The sequence below is a fragment of the Cyanistes caeruleus genome, chromosome 1, assembly GCF_971803275.1.
Source record: "Cyanistes caeruleus chromosome 1, bCyaCae1.hap1.1, whole genome shotgun sequence".
NCBI classification, from domain to species: domain Eukaryota; kingdom Metazoa; phylum Chordata; class Aves; order Passeriformes; family Paridae; genus Cyanistes; species Cyanistes caeruleus.
In genome coordinates, this window is record NC_141701.1 from 61,291,384 (window position 1) to 61,316,564 (window position 25,181).

Genomic DNA, 25,181 nt, shown 5'->3' on the forward strand with positions numbered 1-25,181 from the left:
TTCTCCAGCATATTTAATGCTATCTACTGTTGGATTCAAGATGAAAGACTATTGCAGTTATTGTAGTGCCATGACAGTATGCATATGTTCATCTCCCTCTTTCCAGCAAGCAGTGAAGAATTTGCACATGTTCCGTCATTGTGTGACAGATCTGTCTGGTTTTGAACTGTGAAAAATGGAGAAATTTTTTGTAGGAATTTATCATTATGGACAGGTTTTATGCAGCTTTCAGTTTCTGGAATTGAGCTGTAAGAGAACTGCTTCAGTCTTTGGTCCATAGTTTTGGCAAATGAAAATTGGCATGACTGGTTTAGAAGTGAGAGGAGCTGTGACAATTCACAGTACAAGAGCTTCTTCATTTGAAATTTGATTAATCTTAAATTGTGCATAAATTTTGCTTTGAATGCCTTTCATACAAACCAGATATGACTTAAGACTGGTTTGACTGAAACAAGTACTTTTCTCTTTGCAAGCAGATTAGTTTTAGTTTAGGATATACTTTATTTTGCTGGGGAAATATATGTTGTTTAATCCTTTTGCCTCTTTACAATATCAGGTGCATTTTCAAATTTTACTAAAACAATGACACTGCAGGAACTTAATTTCAGGTATGGGTTTGAACATGAAATTAACTTCCTTTAATTCAAACTGAAATAGAAACCAAACCATTCTAGTATAATTTGTGTTTAGCACTGTTTCATGCCTGCAGTCACGAATGACCAGCTATATATAATATTGACAGCTTGCAACTGGATTTTTATTTGCAGTCTACTGGTCAGCTCATTGAAAAATGACAATATATAGTACTATTAAGTGGTGGATGGTGATTAAGAATTAAATATTTCTTCTTTTTGTGCTTTTTTAAAGAATCCGAAAATTACCGAAAGCATTGAAGGAATGGCAAGCTTTTCAAGACCTAAAAAAAAAAATTGATGACTTCACTGAGAGCTGTCCTTTGCTTGAAATGATGAAAAACAAAGTATGTTCAGCATAATAATTTGGAGATAAGAGTCACTTGAGAAACTCTATTGAAGGCCATGTTACAAGATGCTTTCCATATTTCTTTTTTATAGATAAAAGTAGCTGTATTTATAGCAAACAATCTAGTTAGGCTTAGCTATAGAAAAATAAAACAAAAGACTTTGTAATGTGATTAGAATAACTATTAATGCTTTCAGTGGAATGGAAATCAAGACTCTCCTATTTATTTAATAGGTGCATTGCAAAAGTATGTGATCATTCTAGACCTAAAATTAATACAAATTTTAAAAACCCCATTCCTATGGACTTTTCTAGGCAATGTTGTCAAGACACTGGGAAAAAATTGCACAAGTAACTGGGCATCACTTTGATGTTGACTCTGAAAATTTCACTTTAAAAAATGTAATGGATGCCCCTTTATTAAAACATAAAGAAGATATTGAGGTATATGTACTTTTCTGTTTTGTTTTGTTTGGTTGGGTTGGGTTTTTTGGGGTTTTTTGTAATTTTTAACTTGTGATCAAATGCTTTTGAAATCCTGTTTCTATTCAGATTTGTAACATTAAAAAAAAATTGGTTTAGTTTCGGTTGGAGAATTCCTTTGAAAAAGTGAAGTTTGGTAGTTCTTATTGGCACTGATGGTTAGTTTATTTCCCTTTTATTCTGGAAAAGATTTGAAAAACATAGATGTTTTCAAATAGTTTATAGAACTAATCCTTCCATAGGATGACTTCTGTTGTTTTAAGAGTAGTATGATTCTTCTGTTCTTCTGATTTAGGGTCTGCCTATTTATATTTTTTTTTTTTTCTTACCTTTAAATGTCTAATCAGAGAGAAAGAAACAGTAAGACTGATCCTGTTAAGTGTTAAAAATCCTTGGAACACAGTGGAAGTGGAGGAGGATATGGGATTTAAGAAGAGTGAAGTTTTGTATTTCAAAAGTGACCCTTCACAAGAGCACAGATAGCTGAGCAGGCATATGGAGTGTGCACAAGCTTCAAAGCCACTGTCTCCTCTGTTTGGGGGACAGAAGTTACCTAGCAAGTGTCTTCATGCTTATTGCCTTTTACAAGAACAAAGCATAGCTAAAGCTAAAGAAGTAAAACTCCAACAGTTTCTAATTTCAGTTTCATGGTCACTTAGCTAAATCTATATGATTTCCAAAGTAGTGACCTGTTTTGTTTTGTTCCAAAAATGAGCATTTTTAAGCGAAAGCCATTAAATCAAACCTCTGCTGTAGCAATTTCCTGGACAAGGAAGGTTCTCTTTCCTTGTGAAAGGTTCAGAGTTCCAGCCTGACACTTCAGGAAACACTTTATACCTGTGATAGAATCTGATGCACTGCTGAACCAGAATTTGGGATCCAGTCTGAGTGTTCTATCTTTTTATCTCTGATGAAATAACCAGCTTTATGACAGTCCTGTCCTCACCATCTTCAAGAAGTAGCACACAGTTAAGTTGTCAATCTAGAACGTTCTTGGAATATTTATTGGTTTTGATTGGCAGTGTTTATTTTCTTTAAACCCCTCTGTCAGTTTATTTGATTTCAAATATTAATACATACAGAGAGGCAAATACTTTCTGCAGATTCACTGACTCAGTGAATTTTGTGTGTGTAAGATGATAGTAGCAGTGAGGATGGTGTATAGCCCATTAAATGTACCTGCTACAAGTATTAGAATATAATCTTGTTTTAAACATGATAACTTTGAGGTGTTTCAATGAATATTTTCATTAGCCTGAGTTTACGCTGAGATCTGGATCAAGCCAATACATTTTAATAGTCTTTATAAATGTGCTTTATAATAGCCTTAGATGAATGTAATTTACTATTTTAATTTTACACAGGATATCTGCATCAGTGCTGTCAAAGAAAAGGATATTGAAGCAAAATTGAAGCATATAATCAGTGAATGGAGTACTTATGCTTTCAGTTTCAGCCAATTCAAAACTCGTGGAGAACTTCTTCTGAAAGGATCAGATATATCAGAGAAAATAGCTTTGGTGGAAGATAGCCTCATGATGCTGGGGTCACTGATGAGTAACCGGTACAAATCTTAATAAATGTACATACTGCATAAATCTAACCAACCCCCTGAGTAAACAATTATCATCTTAGGTTCTTCTTCCCTTAACTCATGTTCATGCAGGTATAATGCACCTTTTAAGTCCACTATACAACAATGGGTTCAAAAGCTGACCAATACTGCAGAGATAATTGAAAATTGGATTACTGTACAGAACCTCTGGATTTACCTTGAAGCTGTGTTTGTTGGTGGAGACATTGCAAAACAACTACCTCAGGTATATTGATGTATGATAATAATGTGTTGTACCAGGAGATTAGCCACATCATAGAGTTTATTTGCCAGTGCATATAACATATATATATATATATATAAGTTATATATATATATATATATATATATGTAAGTTATATATATATATGTAAGTTTTATATATATAAGTTATAAGATTTGTGGGCTGTGCATAGGCAGTTCAGGAGAAGCTTTGCCAAACTAGGATCTGTCTGTGTAAAAATTCCTTAGAACTTGGTGAAACCTACAGGAATACAATTGTTTGCAATTCAAGCTTGCATGCTCCTGTCAGTGTGCAGTATTAGTGAATTAGTACAGGGCTTAGAACTACTTAATGGCACAAAACTGATTTATCACTTCTGCCATATGTACAAATATCCCTTGCTTCCTGTGTGCACATGTTTATAGGCTGTAAGCTGTAATAACAGAATGACAGATTCCATATATGAATTCTGTACTTGCTAGGACTCAGATTAATGAAGTCCCACAGAGACATGCTGCCAGGCTTGGGAGCTGTACATGTGCTAATCTGTGTGGAACATTGCAACCTCTTCAAAAGGCAGATGACCTTCCAAGGCAGTAGCTGCATAAGATATAAGGAATGATCCGAACAAGAGAGAAATAGCAGGAAAAAAAATCATCCTTTTTGTTGTGTCTCCTAATGAGTGGTTTTCACACAGTTCTAACAGACCACAGTTGAATCATGCTGGATCAAATGGTGTAACTAAACAAAACTGGTATTATTGGGAAATTATTAGATATTAATTTATTTCAGAATACATATTTAATAATTAAAGGATTACAATATCCCAGATTAAGATTAATTTTTATAAGCTAAAGCAAGCTTTTTAAATTGTTGTTTAGATAAGAATTTTTCTTTTTTTTCCATGAGATATATTTAAGTTGTTAGTGCTTATCAGAGAATCAATAAGCACCTTGTGCAGATGAGCAAATGCTGCTAAAGCTACTTCTTCCAAGGATGATAGATACATGAGCCAATATTCTGAAAAAAAAACAAATGCAGTGGCTGTCTTTGATGAAGGAGGAGAAGGAACAGCTTGGTGAAGGAGTAATGAGGAGTAGGCTTAATTGCAATTTCTGGATGAACATTGCAACAAGTAACTGTTTGCATCTGGAAATTAAGGACATGAATAATGTTCAGTCAACATTAATTTATTAGAAGCAAAACATGTTGAACAAATTAAATTTATTTTTAGGGTGGGCAAGAAGTTTTGTGGGTAGAGGAAAAACAGTAGTTGCCATATATTTTGATAGGTTTTTGCCATTGTCTCTGATAGTACTACCAGAAAATGCATTTTAGCTTGCTGGTGTGCAAAATGCAGAAGAGTGGAATGCATAAACATCAATAACCAAACAATAACTAAAATATTGTATCTGGTTTTGGCCAAAGAAACACACTGACAAATTTGAGAGAGCATAGAAGAGGGTGGTAAGAATGAGGAACTATCCAGGAAGGATGAGGCACAAGAAAAGATTCAACAAACCAGACTTGTTTGACTTGAAGAACAAAGTGAAGCAAAGAAGTGATAAGTTTTTTATTTTAATGTATATTTTTATTCAAGGGCTGTTCTCAACAGGAAGGAATAAACCTTGTTATCTGATGTAGCTTAGATAAGAGAAAAGAGTCACCAGTAGCAAAAATTGCCTGGAGAGGCTTCTAAATCTCCATCATTGAGCATCACTAAACACAAGACAGATAAATATTTTTGGTATGATCCTGCCTTGTGACAGACAAATTGCTGTGGATCTTCTTTTAAGGTCTCTTCTAGCTCTCAGATAATTTATGATTTCATTTGTTGTAGGTGAAGAAAGAGTTTTTAATATCAGTATATCTAGTGTATAAAAATATTTATTTATCAGTTTCCAGTCTGAGAATTTGTCTCCCTTCACCTACGACACTTATAATGTACAGACTGTGTCTATACACAGCTTCAGACTGTGTATACTGGTTTTGTTCATGAAGTGTTGCTACTAACAGCTTACATAACATTGTGTATTGCTGTTAGGAAGGCTGTAATGTCTGAGAATGCTGCTTTTTGAGTTTTCTCATCTGTGTTGGAATCCTTTTATGTCGAAAATTTTGGTGCTCAACATGAAGTAAGACATTTCCAGAGCTGTCCCATTGTACTCTTTCTTTTGCAATTTGAACTCTGGTCAATAGTAAGCATGCCTATAAATATTCATACATTATTCCTCCAAAGAAGACTTAAACAGAAAGGGAAATATTAAACTGTTACCTTGTCTGATAGAATTGTTTAATTTTTAGAATATGACAAACATGAGGAAAATCTAATGCATTTATCATGTACTTCAGGAAGCTAGAAGATTTCAGAACATTGATAAGTCATGGCAGAGAATTATGCAGAGAGCCCATGAAACATCAGACATTGTGCAGTGTTGTGTTGGAGATGAGACTTTGGCACAGCTGCTACCACATTTGCTGGAACAGTTGGAAATCTGTCAGAAATCACTGACTGGCTATTTGGAAAAAAAGCGGTTAATATTTCCGAGATTTTTTTTTGTTTCTGATCCTGCTCTTCTGGAAATCCTTGGCCAAGCATCTGATTCCCATACTATTCAGGTACAAGCAATAAAGCAATAGTATTCTTTTAGTCAATATTACTAGTGAAGACCGTGGTGGATTTTTTTTGTTTATTTGAGAGAATTTCTTTCACTTATGGAAAGATTTACAGTGTATTCTAATACAGAACTTAAAGACGGAGTAAGAATGCTAGATCTGTTTATGAAGGTTTTTTTTTTTTCCTGATTCTGTTGTAGGCACATTTATTAAGTTTGTTTGACAATGTTAATCGAGTGGGATTTCATGAAAAAAACTACGACCAGATTTTATTGTTTGAATCTCAAGAAGGAGAACAGGTCAATATTATCGAACCAGTTTTAGCTCAGGTAATGAAAGTATATATTGCAGTTTTTCATGACTTGATTTAAAGTAGATTTATGTTTTTGAGGCAGACAGTATTGCAGCATGCTATTATTTGACTAGCTGAATGAAAACCTCCCAATGTGAACAGCAAGAGCAAAGAGTAGAAGGGACAGGACATTTGTGTCAGTTTGTAACGATTGCTTTACCTGTTTTCTCAGCAGTACTGCTGTGAAGTGCCAAATCCATCACATGTCTCTAGCAGGGCATTGGAGCAGAAAGAGGAAAGGAATATTTTAAAAATTAGAGAATAACAAATACAGAAATGGGAGTAGGAAGAACTGGGAAAAAAGTCACGTAGAGCTCTTGCTCCGTGTGAATTATTCATGAACTAATTCTCTAAAAGTACTTTCTTGTTTATTTCAGGGCAATGTGGAATTCTGGTTAGGTCAGCTGCTGAATGGGATTAGGAAAACAATCCACACCATCATTAGACAGGCATCAATGGCCATTAACGATTCAGAATTTAAGATGTATGACTTTCAGGCAATGTTTCCTGCACAAATAGGACTTCTGGGAATTCAAATTATCTGGACCAGAGATGCAGAGAAGGCACTGAACAGTACCAAAACAGACAAAAAGGTAGTATTTAATGAATCTTTGGGGATTTATTAAAAGCATTGTTTGTAACAGTACATATTGTCAAAAGTTAAAAGTAACATGTAGGAAAAAGCACAAAGTACCAGTAAATTACCCAGAATAGCAAATAAACTAACAGGAAAACAGAACAATAAAAATGTGTTAAGGAGTCACACCTCCTCATTATGCCCCAGCATGCGCTTTAGAATTGTTCCTAATCCTGCGATTTTCTGTGTTGTTTTGTTAGGGCAATCATCTTGGGAAGGGACAGTTTCTTAGTTTGGTAATATGGGGAATCTCATCTTGTTACTTTCACAAAATCAAATTTGGAAAGAAATAAAAAAACCTGAACTTTGGGGAAGTAACTGCTTTGTGGACATTGGTGTACTCTATCCAAATGTATAACATCCTTCAGTTGATGAACTATTTCTTTAGGGAAGGGGAAGAATTGAATCTGTTTCAGGAGGTGTTGGTTTACTCTCAAGCACGTAGAGAAGATGCTGTTAACAACCAAAGTGTTATTCCTAACAGTGAATCTATGAAAGAAGAAAGAGAGGATGTGAATTAAAGGGCTGCAAACTGCAAATAATCAGGAATATACATATATATATACAGGAATATATATAATATATATATAATATATATATATAAAATCAGGAATATATATATATATAATCAGGAATATACAGATAGATATATATAGATAGATATATATTCCAGATAGAACAAAGAATGTGTAACAACATCCTACTATAAAAGTAAATGCAGGACAAAGTCATGCTGTACTTTGGTACTGTATGAAAGTAAGGGCTTAGACTGTTTTAGACTTTGGAGAAAACCATGTGCCGCTACATTTTCTTCATTGTTCAAAGTTTAAAAAGGGCATAAACCTGCCTTTAAACCTAGTGGACTAAACCTAGTCCACTCTAGTTCATAGAAAAACTAGGTACAAAATTTCTTTTGCATTAACAAGAAAACAACTTTTGTGGTTTTTTGGGCTGAATTGCATGTGTGTGTCTGGGGGATGTGGAGGTTATTTAATTCTCTGTTAGTTTTAACAATGTTTTTAGCATTTCTTTCTCATCAAACTGTGTGAATTTTAGGCTCTGCATGTATTTACAGAAAGCTAGTGTGATTGTTCTGTCACACATTTGGAATAGTGGTATAAATGAGCTGTTCTTTCTTGAATCTCAATGCTTTTACTTGTGTACCAGGAGCATCACTGGCAGAGACTGATACTATTTTCCTAAGTCAGTAATGTATAGTCAGTATTTGTGGAACTTTGTAACAGATTTGGTACCACAAAATAAATTATTATTGACCATCTAAAATTATGGTATGTTTCTCCCTTCCTCTGGTTAAAGGACATGGCAGATCTTCAGGTTCCTGTTTCCCCTAAATCTAATTCAGCTTGAGTGGATATGTACTACCCAAAATTATTGACTGATGGTTCTGAATATATGCAGGGATGCAGTCAGCTGAAAATGTAATGTGTAGTAAAAGGAGCAAGAGCCTTGGAATAAAATCTTACAGTGTGACCTGCTCATCTAGATATAACCTTATTGTACTCTGTTGGGTAGGAATGTATGAATGGAAGGTAGCCTGCAAATCCAACTTTAGAATTCCAAGCCTAATAAATACAAAGCAGAATATGGATATTATAAGCCTGGATATTTAAATTTTATTTTTTTTTTAATTTTTAAATTCCAAATATTGGAGAAAAAAAATGGAGTTTGTATTAATATGATCATTCTTGCTTGTGGAAAAGGTAATGCACACAACAAATCAGAAGTTCTTGGAACTTTTAAATGAGTTGATTGACATGGCAACACAAAATCTGACAAGAATGGAGCGCACAAAATATGAAACTTTAATCACCATTCATGTGCACCAGAAGGATATCTTTGATGATTTGGTAAGTTTTGGAAAACCATCAAGGGTCTTTCTGTATGGAAGGTCTTGCACATATAAAAAAAATTGTAAGCAAACCTTGAATCTATTCTCTTTGAGTAACTCTGATATTACTGCTCTGATAGAGAATATCAGATTTAGTTTGATTTAAAATAGATGTGATGCAGTGAGAAGGGTGAGTTTTTATATAGGTTATTTAAAATTCTTTATATATATTTCGTAGATATATTTATATACTTATATATAAAATATAATATATATTTATATTATATGTATTCAATATATTATATATAATATATATTTATATATTTATATATTATTATATAAAATTAATATATAATTTTTATTATAGGTGTTATGTAGGTTTAGACTTCAGCTTTTTAAATGGTTATTATTCTCATCATGCAAAAATTCACCGTGAGCAAAAGACTTTAACTTTTAAAATTAAACTTTCCTCTCTATTAAATTTGAAAATTTAATGCATTATTTGATTGAAATGTAAATGTAAAAAACTCCCTTTAGTATTCCTGTCAATCTTGTGATTTCTGATCCAGCCTATGTGTTGATTTAAGGTAATAGTTATTCAAAGGTAAAAGCAGTGAGGCTTCATATATTTGAAGAGGATAACAGCAATGAATATAACAAATAGTTCAATGTTTTTGATAATTGAGTTGCATCAGGCTTCCTTTAGATAAGGATGTTGAATAAATGAAAGCATAGTTATCAAAATGGAAGTAAAATACTTCAAAAGGGCTTGAATGATGCAAAGGTCAATAATTTTATAATGATAGCTTAATTTATGCATATATGTTAGGAAGATAAAAATTAAGTGCATGTGTAAAGAAAATAGGCAACAATCAAGAAAAATACTGAAATCTAGAAAGAAAACTGCTGGCTTCTAAGATAAGCATGGGGTTTTGTCCTCTTCCTGTAATATTAAACTTATCTTCATAACTATTTTCTTAATCAATTTAACGTCATGTTATAATAAAATTATGGAACATTGGTTTAATTAGTAGGTTTTGTATATGAAATAAAAAGTCAGGAGGAAAGCTTGGGAAAGGGTTCTTAAATTTTATATGTAATAATAGCCTTCTTTCTTAAAACATTGTATTCTCTGCTAAGTATATCCTTTAGTGATTGAGATAAAGGAGAGGGAAGTGGCAGAGTTTCCAGAACCTCCTCTTCACCATAAACTGTGTTTGTAAGGCAAATAACCAGGGCAATATTTTCTGTAAGAGGCCAGTGTTTTTGGGATCCAGTGTCAATAATAATTAATTTATTAATACCCACAAATCTAAATATGTGTGTGGCAAGTTCATACTGAAAAATACAACCCTAATAAACAAGCACTCAGATGTCTGTACAATGTATTCAAATACTGTACACAATCTACTATTTCTGTGAGTAATGGTGCAGTTATCATGCAAGATAGCCAGTACTAGTCATTTTTTTTTGTGTTTTCCATGACTGTTTTTCAATATCTCTGTAAGACACAATTCATAATCTCTGTGCCCAAATCTGAGGAAAATCAAAGTGGACAGAAGATTCAGAGCATGTCATAGACAAAGGTTTGAAAAGATAATTCTGGGTGTCTTGGCTCCTGACAGATTCTGTGTTCGTTCTTCAAGGTCATGAATTTATATGAAGTAGACTTTTTTTTCCTGTATGGAATTTAAGATTAATTTGTTACTGATTCATTTCTGTATTAATGATTTTTCTTTTCCATAATAGGTCCGTATGAACATTAAATCTCCATCTGATTTTGAATGGCAAAAACAATCTCGATTTTATTTTCTTGAAGACTTGGATAAATGCATTATCAAAATCACTGATGTAGAGTTCACCTACTGCAATGAATACTTGGGCTGTACAGACAGGCTTGTTATAACTCCCTTAACTGACAGGTATTTTAAAAGGAATGAAGTGCATAGTATTGGACCTAAGATTTATTAATACTTCCTTTGACTTAATTATTTTAATTTTCATGTGTCAGAATTACTTAGGTTGCACTACAATGCTGCAATATCGCCCGTGAACAGGAGAGGCCAGTGCTTATATATTCAACTATTGAAAACAGGTTGAATTTGAGTGCGTTTGAGATAAATGAGCTGTGATGGGCATTGAAAAATGCACTTGTTCTCGAGATAAATATGCCTGAATGCCATACATTTCACCAGCCTAAGTAGAGTCAATCTAAACACCACTGTATTACTGCTTTCAATAAGAAGTAGTTGCTCGAGACTTTGGAATTACAGCAAGTGATTATTTTGAAGTCACCCTGTAGGAAAAAGCAGTAACTCAAGACACAGCATTGCATAACTAGTGCCGGTATGGTTTTAAGCAAGGCCTGTGGAGAATTGCAGGACTACAAACACATAAAAACTCTGAGGGCAATCATAAGGTGAAATTTTTATTGCTGGTGAGTTAGTTATACAGCACAGTATAAACTTCATCAGATGTCTGTTTTCCTAAAGTGCTTGGTGCTTCAGCGAGGCAAGAGTCAGATGTATTTGCTATGCCAGAGTTTGTTCTTTTATATGTGGATACAAATGTCAAAATATTTTGCACTTTCAGCCATTTATAGAATTATAGAATGGATTGGAAGGGGCTTTAAAGAGCATCTAGTTCCAACCCCCTTGCCTTGGACTGGGACATTTTCCACTAGACCAGTTTGCTCAAAGCCCCATCTTGAGTTAATATTGGATTTGTCTTTGCATTCTTGGTCCTACTAGATTTCATTTATTAATGAAAATATAGATTTTTTGCCTATTTCTGAACTAAAATTACTCCCTGTGAGCTATTTAAGAAAGACAAACCTCTGCATGTGGATACCTGGCTTTTAATAATTAACACACACCTCCCAAATTCTATGTTATGCACCCTACTGTTCCTATGTTAGAGGTTTGTTTGCAACAGTACACATGCAATTGATTAGTGGCTATGGCAGCACTAACACACTGAAAATATTTTTACCCACCAGGAGAGCTAGTATCAAAAAAATGTTGTCATTCAAAATTTGTTTCCAGAATTAAAATGCAGGCATAAAAGTGGTTATGGCACCAAGCCTGCCAGAGTTTAAAAGGCATTTGGAAAAGCCTTTCAGGCACATGGTGTGGTATTTTGGGTTTGCTTTGTGCAGAGCCAGGAGCTAGACTGGAACTGGACATAGAATATATTACGATTCTACAAGGTGCTGTGTCACAGAAGATTGAAAATTAGCACAGGGTAACATGATTAAGAAAACAAGCCTTTTAAATGAGTTTAAACCATAACAACAACAACAACAACAACAACAACAGAAAGAACATGCATATCTCTCTTGGAAGAGCCAAACAAAGCTGCAGGGATTGGAGACTACCCACTGTCACATGTTGAAAGGGTATTTGAAGCAGAGATGTTTCCTAGTGTTCACATGGGAAACTTATGTACCCATGTGAACAATGGTAGATAATATTAATAATAAATAAAATAATAAATAAAAAAATATTAGGCGATGCTGCATAGCAACAGACTTTATTCCCCTTATGGGTTATTTCCATTTTACTATTTATAATACTGCTGCATGGAATTGTCTGATCTTCTGCAAATTTTCAGGTAATGGTGTCTTTGTTTCATTAATCAGCTTGGAGTCAAGTGCTGTTTGGCTAATGATTTCAAGTTCAGAGAGATTCCCTAAGCACATGATAAATACACACACCTGGTAGTACATTGCATTAAGATAATGGCAGTGAAACTGAATGCTCCTACACATCATATCAGACACAGTCCATGTCATGGCATACACCAAAAATGAAGGGAAAGGTCTATACAGAACCTGTGCTCTGTAGTCGGTTTGTCCTTACCTCATTTTCAGTAGCAGAATTGTTAGGAGTGGTATTTTTCATGTGTTAAATGATGGCCTCTTAACTGATCACTGGGTAATGAGGTGATAAAGCATTCTTACTGCTATTATACTAGAATGAGTATTCTGTTGTTTCATAAGAAATCATACTAGGTGCTATCATTTGGGATTTTTTCCAGTACCCATTTTATCTCCCCACATCCATCATAAAGCTATTGAGCTTCACAGTGCTAAAATGTGTTTCCTGTGATTTTGGAGCATTGCAGGTTAGAACAACAGGCTTCCTTATACCCTTCAGTAACCTCCGCACCATCTGGGAAGGCTGAGACTTAAACTTGAGGATCTCAACCCAGGATGGAGGCTGAAGCAAAAGATGGTCATAAGTCTCATGGATTCCTCCTCTTTCTCCATTTCCCATTGCAATCTTTCCTCTCATCCATTGCTCTCCTGGAACTCAGAGGCCTCTCATGACTGGCAGCACTGCTTTGGTTTGACGTGCTGCGGTGAAAATGTCAGGAACAGGAGGTGCTTCCAGCCTCTGTGCCTTCCTACTGCCAGATCAGAGAGCCCATTATGAGTGCTCTGGGAAGACAAGAGGACGGAGCAGGCAATGGCAGAAACCCAGTGGCTCTGTGTGCTGCAGAATGAGCACACGTTGTAGTGGAAGAAGGGTGTATGATAGTCTGAGAAAATCACAATATTACAGTGTTTTGGTATTCAGCATTTACAGCTGTCCTATGGATTTCCTGGGTTGTTGCAGTCATGGCTGATGCAGATGGAGCAAAGTTGGTTCTGGTAACTCAGCTTCACAGTGTGCAAGGGGGGTGACTGAGGACTTACCATATGGAAATACATTTCTGCCCCCTTCCCCTGATCTGGAAAATGCATCTGTTGTGGTTGCATTGATGGACTTCAAATAATTAATGGTAGGAAAAGATTCACAGATCTGTTTGTTTTGTCTTTAGATGTTACATCACTCTGGCACAGGCCCTGGGCATGAGTATGGGTGGTGCACCAGCAGGACCTGCCGGGACAGGGAAAACAGAGACAACTAAAGACATGGGCAAATGCCTGGGAAAGTATGTTGTTGTTTTCAATTGTTCAGACCAAATGGACTACAGAGGGCTCGGTCGTATCTATAAAGGTAAGAAAATACCTGCTTTATTCATTTTAGAGTTGTAAGTTTTGCCCCTTCCGTAGTGAGTTAGCAATGATTTAGAGGGCATTTTTGTCTCTGTTTCCTCCTATTTTTAGGCACTCATTAACTTTACCTGATATTTGATTTTATTTGAATTTTTCCCTCCTTCTTCCCGCATGTTTTCCAGGACTTTTTGTTTGAATATTCTTCAGTGGTGTTTCCCATCTATGTCTACTTTTCTTTTTCCCTTTTAATCCTTTCTTCTGCTTGGGGTTTTTTTAATGCTTCTATCTCACCTATCCCATGTAGAGAGGATTGATATTTATTATTTGCTATTTTTGTGTCAAACAAGACAATCGGATGTGAAGCTTAACGATGTTGTGCAAGGCAGGGAATTATGCAAGGTGTTGCAGTGTCTTATTTAACTATAGGACTCTTTTGAAACCAGGAAAATGACACAGTGGTCAAATTCTGATAACTCTTCATGATTAGCAAAATTTTGAATTTAGCTTTGCAAACAATGATTAGTGATCCCAGATGTGTCGATTTCATTATAATGGTCTGTTTTATTTTTTGTAGCTGTGTTTATAAATGTATTGACAGACCACAGAATGCCACCATTTTCTGGGAGTGGTAGGCTTTTGACTATTACACAAGGTATCATAAACAAAATTTTCACTGTTGTGATGTCTCCTGAAGTATAAAACATAATCTAGGGATAATATTTAGTATCAGTTAAGAAATCAGCAAAGCTGGCCATGATTTTTTAAACAGAGGAACACTTCTGAGCTAGAAGCTGACCACCTATGCATGTGAATACCTACAGTTAAGGCCACAAGTTTCTCAAAGCACCTCTTGTAACCCTCACAGATTGGGGTTGAGTTTTACTTGCACATCTTTTATGGTGTGTTCAGACCTTTTGTGTCACAGGTTTATTTTGCTCATTGTTATTAGACAGAAGAGGCCTGGGAGTATCCTCATTTTATACTTTTACTATACAGATACCTTACCTGAGTATCCTCACAATGCCATCATCAGTCTGTAAGGGACATGTCAGCCTTTGTTTCTCCTTACAGTGGGTTTGTCTTTGATGTCACCAAGCTGTTGTCTTCTTCTGCTTTACTTCTTCTGTGAGAATGTTTGTATCTCTTTACGTAAACACCTCTTTTCCTGACTCTGTGGTGATTTCACTTCTTTGTATTAAACTGTTTGTGACTTGTGTCAGTTCAGACACCTGCTTTTGTATCCTTGCCTTTTTTCTGTCCTCTTATCCTGAGCATTCTGGTAACTTAACCTTTACCATTTCAGATTGAGGCAGTAGTGATCATTGCAGCTTGTCATTTTTTTTAATTAAAACTGGACACAATTTCTGTGTCTAAAAGTACAAATTTAGTTTTAGGGCTCAGCTTTCTTTTTCTGTTGTTTTTCTATAAGCTGATCATTTTACATGTAGTATTGTCATAATATGCTGCAGAAGCAAAGTAATACTGTGTAATGTGTCCTTCTCTGGCTGCCTCATTTAATGGCATGCTGGTGTTCAGTATGAGCTAGAAAAAATAGAGTTTATAGAACTCATCTAATTGCTGCTCAAGCAACCATGATGCCTGTGACTGCTCACTTCAGTAAATTTGCAAGTGGGATCATAGCTTGCTTCTCAGAGAATTTGCCTGGAAATTAGGTAATAGAGCCTGAATAGGGTGGGGTTTTTCAGCATTGATATGGCTGTTGTGTGTCTGGGAGCAAAAGTAAGATTCTGTTCTTACATAAGTCATTGATGCTTTCATTTGTGAAGGGACATTTGAAGTCAGTTGCTTTAGATTTAGTGTCACTACTTGGAAGGGCCTGGCTTGCAATTGCCTTTTTTATGTCTTTAGAATATCTGCAATTTCTTGAAGAGTGGATATACTGAAGTTATGGAAGGAAATGAGCTCTTTTTGATTTAATATAAAGGGCAAAGTGAGTTCGGATAAAGATTCTTTACAGCACACGAGGTCTTTAATGGAAAAGAAGGATAATTCTTCTCAGCTGAAGAAGCACTTTCATGTAGACATATAAGAAAGTTCTCATTAACATACTACGTATTTCAGTGCTCACAATGGGAAATTTTTCAGAATTCCACCTCTGTGATAGGTTTGGTGCTCCATCACCAATGTTTCCAAATGCAAACTTTTCACTTTGTCTAGTGCAGTGGGTCAAGCCATGAGACATTAGCAGGTTTAGCAGTGAGGAGAAAAGAGGCAGGGAGAGGTGGCGGTGTGCTGTCTGCAGGCATGTTTCCAGACTTCTGCTGCAAAGACAAGAAGTTTCATTTCAAGAAAAAAAAAATAGAGAAATATAAGATAACTAATATAGAATATATTGTATACTATGAAATTATGATTTGAAGTTCTTCTGGTTGGGTCAGAGCTGAGGTTTGGTCTTCCTGTTTCCCTGTTTCCATCAGTTTTATTTTTCTGTAAGATTCAAGACATTCATAAGCAGATGATCTAGTTGTTATGTTCAAGGCCTGGACTTTGATCTTTGATAGTTTTGTTTTTCAAATTTGAACCAAATTTAGATTCAGATTGTCACCTCAACTGGACCAGAGATAACCTGAGAAAGTACCAGGGATGCAAGTGGGAAGACGAATTTTCAAGTTTTCTCTTATATCAAATTTAGTGATGAAATTGCCCATGAATAGCAAACCAGGGATACTTCATCACTGTTTCTAAAAATTGTTGGTGGATACCCTTTAGGAAACCTTTTGTCTGTGGCTGCCTCTAGATGGGTATAAAAGTTGTGTTTGCTTTGGTTCTGTTTTCTATAGTTACAGTCAAACAATTCCAGTCCTACCTGAAGTAACTTTTTGTGATTTGTATTTAATGCAATATTTAACCTAAGATTTTTATGTTTATTTTAATTCAGAAGTTGAATACACAAGTCTGGCATTCTGTAAATTCTTTCAGGCCCAGTGATTACTTTTTAGTTTGCTGCTTGTGTGTTGCACTTTGTCTAGACAGAGTTTTATTTCAGTAACATTTCCATGGAATTATATCACTATAGCTCTACTCCTATGTAAAATCTGGGGAAAAAAATGTGGAAAAATACAGAGATATGGCTCTGCAGTGCAGACATTCATGTTATAGTCTGGAGGCTAATAATTATTCTGTGAGATTCTTTCATCATTTGAGAACCAGGTTTGTAGGCTATCTGTACTGATTGGGGCAGGGGTATTGCCACAATTTTCAGGTATAATTAAAGATCTCTTTAATCCTGTCCTTTATTTGCTGCTTTTACTCCATTTCTGTATTTGATAACCATCATATGTTCAGCATGGGAACATAATTTAATTCACAATATGACAAAATTATATTGACTCTGAGCTGTTTTGCAGCAGAGAATTTGCTTGCTGTGCCTTTGCTTGTGTGTGTTTCTAGCATATATGTGTATTTCCTTTTTCAACACCATCAGAATGAAACAATTTTGCCAGAATTGAGTTTATTCAAAGCTGTGGGATATTGGCTTTGTCTGAGAATGAGGTTTCCTAACTCCATGCAGCAGGTGGCATCACAGAACAAGCGAACTTTCTTTTACTTTCCCAAAGAAAAACTATTTGGTCAGAACTGAACCTCAGCATTCTATAGAGAAATTACTTTCAAAACCCTTTAAGATACAGACAATAAGTGTAAGAGACAATATTATATGGAACTAAGTTTCTTAATTAAAGAATATCCAGCTTTAGAGATTTTCCTTTTTGTATCCCCAAAAGATAGATATTTATATTTAAGAAACAAAGCAAAAAAACCTCGCTTTCTTTGGTTTCTTTTTTGAGTGGATCCTAGGAGTCATAAAACACATATTACAAAAGGGGGCAAATGAATTCCAAAAATCTCTGCAATAGGTTTTTTATCAGAGAGCAGCAAGAATGGGGCAGCTCCATGAGGGAAGATGAGGAGCCCAGGGTGATCAGCACAAAGGCAGGGGCAGGGACTTCGCTCAGCAGGGCACAGACCCACAGTGTAGGTTGTTGACAGCTTGTTCCCATCAGCAGTCCAGTGACATCAGACAACATGAAATGGCCAGCTCGATACAGGATCTGTCTAGGAAGTTTAGTCAGAAACAGCAGGAGGCAGGACTGGGTGTAACACTGTGGAGCTCTGGGCTCCTCCAAGAAGTTCATTCAGTAATTCAGGATAGGAGGAGATGGGACAGTGCACAGCCCTGCACACAATACAGTTCGGACCTGCCTGAGCCACAGTGGAACTCCTGGACTGGAAGACAGAGTCTGGATAGAAACCTCTGGAAGGGCGGTTGAGGGCATTCAGGGGACAGATATTCCTCACAAAAGGAGAGGAACATCAGTTAAAGAACTTGCTACCACACCAATGAAGTCAAGAAACATTCTTCATTTGTTTTCAAAGACGGTAGTGTAGACCTGATTTCTCTGAGCCTGAGAGAATTACAGCCTGTCAGTAGCTGATCTGTACCTGAGGGAAAGTCTCTAGAGAACCCTCTCACTCAAAGTCTGTCTCTGTAAATAAGTTCACTTTCTCAAAACAGTTCTGCAACCACTGTAGATAGTGTGTTTTTCTCTTGTCCCACCAATGGGACAGGAGGTGGTGTTTCTTTACCAATCATGTTAAACCTATAGTGTAAGACCCTATAAAAGCTAAAAAGTTCAGAGAATACAAATCCTTTCTAGCAACTTGTTCTAGTGTGCTGTGAATGAAGCCATGCTTCTACATCATGTCCAACAGTGACACAGTAGGATTATTTCATGTTTTAAATTTGGTAACTGTAGATAGAATTACTTTAATCTTTGTATTATTATGGCATTGTGGTATTTGTATATATTCTACTTGCTTTTAATTTTTTTAATTAAATCCTTTAACTTTTCATTCTCTTCAGATTCTTTTCCTTTGGAGCATCTTTTTTCCTTATAATATCACAGAAATTAATTATAAGCAGTTTAGGGGAAGGTTACATATGGAATTGAAATAAGTTTCATGAGAGATCTGCTGTATTGCCCTGACTGAATCAAGCCTTAAGAAGCTAATTTTGGTTCTACTGCCACTGTTTTTGACCTGGTTTGACTCCTCTCGTTTTGTTTTTCCGAAATTACATGAGTGAAGAAGACCAATTGATGCAACATTATTAAAAGAATTCATTAATGGGCATGAAAAAATGTAAAATATGAATGTCAGAAAAGAAACATAAAAGTGGCATTAAGGTCATTTGGAGGAAAATCTTAAAGGGCAACAGAAGATCAGACAAGGAAAAGCAGAGGGAAGGGATGTAGCATATTATGAGAAGAACATGCTGAGCAAAGGCAAGAGAAGAAAAGAAATGAAAGAGAAAATGAAAGGGAAATAGAAAAGGATTCTAGATTAACAGAAGGGAGGAGTAGAGGTGACACCAGAGATGAGGTTGAGCAAAGCTTTATATGTTTTTAATTTTTTAAATAGCTCCTTTGTGGGGAGTAATCGGGGAGCAAAAAAAATTGTGGGAAACAGAAAATGTAGAAAACTCTCAGAAGCTGTGTGAAAGCAGATCTCAGAATAGAAGAATGCAAGACTACAGATATGCAAGGACAGGAAACAATAAGGCCATGTTTTTGAACAGTGTAGAGATAGGCCTTAGAAAATATAATAAGCAAGATAATAGAAAAATACAAGTTTAATAATGAAGCTTTATCCATTGTTTTTAAACTATAACAAGCAGGCACTGTTAGAAACAAAGTGTATGTGTAGTTTTAATGATTGGCTAAAGCAAATGCTTGTAAGCTTTTAACATTATGCTCTTGGCTAGAAAGTTTTTAAAAAGGCCTTGTAACCAAGAGAATTTGGCTGTTGTTGTAATAGCACAAGGTTTCAACATCTTACATGTTTCATCTTGTACTGATGAGGCTGATGCTGAATAAAAAGCTCGAGTGCCTACCTGCAGCCCTGTCCCATTACTGATAAATAAAGATCCAACAAGAAAGCAAGACAAAGTGAAAGAGTATGTCCTCATAGTATTGATACTGATTTTTGAATACTTGCTCTTGAACTATCTCCAGTCCTTAATTAATTAACTTTTCACATAAACTGCTCATAGATTTATTTTACCAGTGCTATAGGCTTTGCCATATGAAGTATGGGGGGATTCAGGGGAGCTTTGGGTATGGTTATTCAATACTGCAAACACACAAAAGCCTTTTCTTGGACATGTGCTTTATTTCTACATTTAGTACTGCCTTCAAACTGCTTAAGCCAAGCTGAGTTCCACCAGTCAGTGGAGTGAATCAAACACTTCTGAACATTTATAAGTATGGACCCAGGCAATTGGAAATACTTGTCCAGTGAGGTCTTTGGGAAGGGAGGGATGACATACATGAAGCTCCTGCACAGACTTGCTAGCCTTTGTCTCTGGTGAAATGGGTGTGGAAAAACAGGGAATTATGTAGCTTTCCCACTACTGCTCTGGAAAGCTGCCACTGTAGAATCTCCTATTTCAATCTTATTAACATGATACAGAAGAAGGAGTACTTGACTCTCCCAAAAGCCAATTTCATTATGTTTGTGGGTACTATTGTCTGTCTAGAACTCCATGGCCTGTTCCAAGTAACAGTTCTAAGTGTAACATCAGATTCTTTCCTCTCTTTTGAGCAGTAGGATATTAATCTCCAGTAATTTTTTACCTATGAATTAATTGTTATAAAATGCTTCAATGCTTCTGTCAGAAATGCAGTGGTCTCTATTTGGTTTTGTGCTTTTAATTTAGGTAGATGTTTCCCAAGCTCACCTTTGACAACTTCATCCCCTGCATAGATGAGTTCCATGATATATGAACATTTATGCTACTATATACATTATTAATTAACACCTTCTGCCTAATGGTTGCTATAGAAGTCTAGGATTTTTTGTAAAGAAGTTTACATATCTTTCATTCAAGGAGTGATACTTTTTCTGAGGGTCATTAATGCACAACCCAACTTATTTTGAGCTTTTACTCCTCATTTTATTCTGTGTGTTCTCTGTTCTCATGTTTCACTAAGTTGTATAGAACATGCTCTGTTTTGTATATAAATTACTCTTGTTTGATCTGTTATTTTAAGAGAATATTTCTCTTTTTGCTTTTCTTAGGTTTAGCTCAGTCAGGTGCATGGGGTTGCTTTGATGAATTTAACCGCATTGAACTTCCAGTTTTATCAGTGGCTGCTCAGCAGATATATATTGTACTTCAGTGTAAGAAAAAAAAGAAACTTCAGTTTACCTTCACTGATGGTGATGTCGTTGACATGGACAGAGAATTTGGTATATTTCTGACTATGGTATGTCTGTAAATACATGTAAATGGAATCACTGTGAAAAATCTTTTCTGTTCCATTTCCTATCAAAATTTCCCCTTTGAAATATTGGAACCGTCTGTTAGAAAATAGTTAATGAAACTTGAACAATAATTTGGTAAAATAATTATAATTTTCTCTTGTCTGTATTTTTTAACTGGATCTTAGGATTTCAGGTATGTATTTATCATTAACTATGTATTTTAAGGATTTTTTTAGTAAAATATTGGAGAGATTGAGATTAAATTTAAACCCCACATATTTTCAGTCAAAGTCTGTCAAAATAAACCAGAAGCAATTGACCACTGTAGGACTATTGTAACTGGTCTGGTCAGTATTTTACCAACTGTGAAGAAGTTTTGACCTCAGTCCTAGAAGAAAGCACTTGAGGGAAACCACTCTTACTTGGGTTCACTGGCTTCCTGAAGATTTGCTTTGGTGCCTGTGGACTGCTTCTAGTAGTGCAGGAGGCAAAGCAGCAGGAAAGTATAAGAATATACCTTAAAATCATCTTTGTATCTCCCTCCTTAGCTACTTACGTACCCACAACTCAAAATAGAAGCCTTTGTCCTTATTTTAGGGGGTCCTACCTTTGAAAAAGTGTTAATGTTATCACTGTAATTTGAAAAAGAGGGCAAATAAGTGCCATACAAAGGCCAGGGGGAAGACAGGTTGGAAAGAGCTGGAAGAGATTAAGAAGTTACCACTGCACAGCTAGTGACTACAGTTGTCACAACTGAGCCATGCAGTACTCATATGAATGACTTAGACATCTTCAGTGAAAGGTCAGATCCATTAGTTTAAATTATACTTGGAAATGGCTTGCACTGCTTGACTGACTTTGTGCTGAAGTGGTCTGGGAATGCTCACAGAGGACAGTAACCTCCAGCACTGGAAAGCTATCAAGACTCTGAGGAAGTAACCATTTAAAAAAGCTCCAGCAAGATCTGTAAGTGGTTGTCCATCTATATCTGTGAGTCTTGGACATCTCCAAATAATGTGTGATATCCCATCCTTCATGAATTGCTGTATTGAGGCCACTGTGTACTGATGTCTAATTGTGGCACGCTCAAGTTATCCTTCATAATCTTGCATGTGCTCCTGTGTTTGATGACTGGTAATCAGGAAAGATAAAACTTCCTACCCTGCTGTCATCATATATTGTTTGGGTTTATAAATTTAATTTTCAGAACCCTGGCTATGCAGGACGACAGGAACTTCCTGAAAATCTGAAGATTCAGTTTCGCACGGTTGCCATGATGGTGCCTGACCGTAGCATTATTATGCGAGTCAAGCTGGCAAGTGCTGGTTTCCGAGACAACCAAGTCCTTAGTCAAAAATTCTATACACTCTACAAACTCTGTGAAGAGCAGTTATCTAAACAGGTAAAAGAAATATTTGTTCAACTGTAAGCTGTCAATGAAAGGATATGGAGATAATATACTTGCATAGAATATGTAATTGTTTTCACACTCGTGAGCCTATACATTTTTTAGGGTTTTCAGTTTCAAGTTCCAGAAACAGTGTCTGAAATGATCATGTTGTTTTTATTTTTCACAGCAAAATTGAGTAGTATAGGAAGTTTGATTTGTGATTCTTAAACAGAGTGCAGTTACTGGAGAAGTTATGAGGAGCAGTGTATATTGCTGTGCTGAACTTGAGGAGTGCACATTGATCAATGTCTTCACTTATGAAGGCCAGATCTATTTCAGAGGCAGAGTAACAATTGTAAATAAATGCAGAGCACCTACAAGGCTCTCTCTCTCTCTTGCTGAATACTACCACAAACAGAAAACTGCTGTTCTGTTGCTGGGGTATTTAGGTAGAAACAAAACTGGTTCTTGCCTTTTGAATTCCCTGTGCTGCCTGTCCACTAGAGGGTCTCAATGAGAAATCATATGAACAGCAGATAAATTGTGGCTCAAATGCCTGCCTTGACTGGGTAGTGATGAACCTGTGCTAATTGACTACAGTCTCTGTGATATAAGTTCATACCACTTACTTATTAGTGCCTGGCCTTTGTAAGACTACGTTTTCTTACTGCCTCAGTTTGTGTAGTCATTTTTTTGTCCAGGGCATGATTCTTTGCTTCAGTGTGAAAAAGGCACATAAACAGGCATCAGAAATTTGACCTTCTAACTCTGCAAAAGTGCTTTGCTTGTTTTGTGCTGTCACAGATGCTGGAACTGGTTCACCCATGGAGAGTGTACTTAAAAATTTAATGCACACACCCAAACAAAACTTAACTGTACAAAACTTATTTTAACTATCATAAGGGTATACAATGTTTTATACACAATGATTACTGCACCTTCACAATGAGTGCAGAGTTTTTCTCTGCAGTTTGGTCATTTCTTCAGCAGAGATTGCCATCTGGGGCCTCTGAGATAAGGAGATTCTCCATTTATCTTGTAAATCAGCATACTGAAGCATATAAGTAAGCTTTATCAGTTGGCCTAAGGAGGAGGATTCTGTAAAATTGTCTGAAATTCCCACTGGGAATAATACTGTGCCAGTTATTCAAATGCTTTGTTGTAAGGCAGGTAGCTCAATCACCTTGTCTCAGATCAGTCCTTTGCCTCATATATGCTGATGCTAGCAAGGGAGTTCCCTGCTATTTATGAAAACCAATGAGTAAGTGCTCTGGGTGTGCCCATAGGCACAGCCCCTACACTGAGCTACATCGCTATTTTATATCTGCACCTTATGCTTATATCTCTCTTATAACTTTAATTCCATAGTTCTTACTAAGTAAGCCATGATATCTGTGGGGAATAGTATTTCATGCAAATTTATAATTTCTACAGGACCACCTAACATTTCTATAGTATCCATCAGAAAAGCCTTCTATAGTGGTCTTTGTTGTAACCATTTATATCATGTGTCATGTCATGGATCACTTTACTCCATAGCATGAACCACAACTTTCTGCAAGCCCGGGGTAGTATGCTAGTTTGTCCTGCTTGTGCCTGTGAGCAGCCCTTTGGACAGTTCTGCTCTTGTCTAAATCCATTCTGTACAGTCATAAAATCAGAGAAAAACTGATTTTTTTCTCTGGGGCTTCTGGAGGTGAACAGGTGCTAAACCTTTTCTCAAAGCGAGATCTGCTACAGCAAGTGGCTCAGCATCTTGTCTAGATGACCTTTGAATATCTCCAAGGGTAAACACTGCACAGCCTCTTTTGTCAAGCTGTTTAAATGTCTGACCCCTTGTCTGGTCACCATTTTGTCTGTGAGGATGTTATCAGAGACTGTGTTGAAATCTACTGGAATGGCTCTGCCTTGCTGTGTTGCTCTTCCAACAGATATTGGAGTGTGTCAAGCCCCCATTGAGGATCAGGGCCTGCAAAGATGAGGCTAATTCCAGCTATTGAAAAAGATTCATCAGCTTCTTCCTTATCAGGATGTTTGCTGCAGACATCTGCCACAATGTTGTTGAGCCCTCTAATTCTAAGACAAATTCTCTCAACTGGCTCCTTAGCCATCCTAAGGGAAAGTGTTCCCACTCTTTCACTTTAAAGGGCAATTTCCCGTCTCTCCATCCTGTCTAGTACTTCCTGAAGAACCTATACCTATGCCCAGACATTTCCTAGTTTGACTGTAACCCTGCACCTGCACACCGAGCTGTAATTTTTCCCTGTTTTGTTGTCATACTGCATGCCTTAGCAAACAAATTATCACCTCCTTCTGCTGTGAGAGCTTCTGCCATGATGCTGTTCTCATCAACTGTCTGTACACATGCACTTGAAAAGGGTCACTTTCCACACTGTTCCACAATCCTTGACATCTCTCTTGTCCACCACAGACAGGATCTTCTGCTTTCAGTTGGGTCCATCACTTCCTCACTTGAATGTGTGGTGTTATTGCAGTAGTAATGAAATAATTTGAAAGTCTTGCGGAAGTTCCTTGTGAAGTTTGTTGCAGGTTGGGGAATACATCTAATGCAATATGTGATTGTATAGAGAGAGATCTAATAAGCTCATCAGATAAGGTATGGGAGTCTCATGGACTGAACATATTTCTAAGAGTACAGTGGGACATAAATTGCTTCTGTGTAGTCTGAAAACTGATAAATTATAGTCTTTCTTAGAGGCATATTTCATTAGACATTAGGAAGAAATTCTTGACTGTAAAGGGTAATGAG

At 36.2% G+C, this 25,181-nt stretch overlaps 1 protein-coding gene across 1 annotated transcript in view; it reads left to right on the plus strand.

Moving 5' to 3' along the window:
• The window catches only part of LOC111925299 (dynein axonemal heavy chain 5-like), a 152,215-nt gene that overhangs the window by 36,262 nt on the left and 90,772 nt on the right, over positions 1 to 25,181 (plus strand). The window contains exons 33-44 of the mRNA XM_023921726.2: positions 868 to 979; positions 1,297 to 1,425; positions 2,829 to 3,028; positions 3,131 to 3,284; positions 5,634 to 5,900; positions 6,098 to 6,226; positions 6,627 to 6,842; positions 8,608 to 8,754; positions 10,485 to 10,657; positions 13,560 to 13,738; positions 20,836 to 21,023; positions 22,229 to 22,423. Of these exons, the coding sequence (XP_023777494.2) occupies positions 868 to 979; positions 1,297 to 1,425; positions 2,829 to 3,028; positions 3,131 to 3,284; positions 5,634 to 5,900; positions 6,098 to 6,226; positions 6,627 to 6,842; positions 8,608 to 8,754; positions 10,485 to 10,657; positions 13,560 to 13,738; positions 20,836 to 21,023; positions 22,229 to 22,423 (2,089 nt within the window). The remainder of the gene's footprint in view (positions 1 to 867; positions 980 to 1,296; positions 1,426 to 2,828; positions 3,029 to 3,130; positions 3,285 to 5,633; positions 5,901 to 6,097; positions 6,227 to 6,626; positions 6,843 to 8,607; positions 8,755 to 10,484; positions 10,658 to 13,559; positions 13,739 to 20,835; positions 21,024 to 22,228; positions 22,424 to 25,181) is intronic.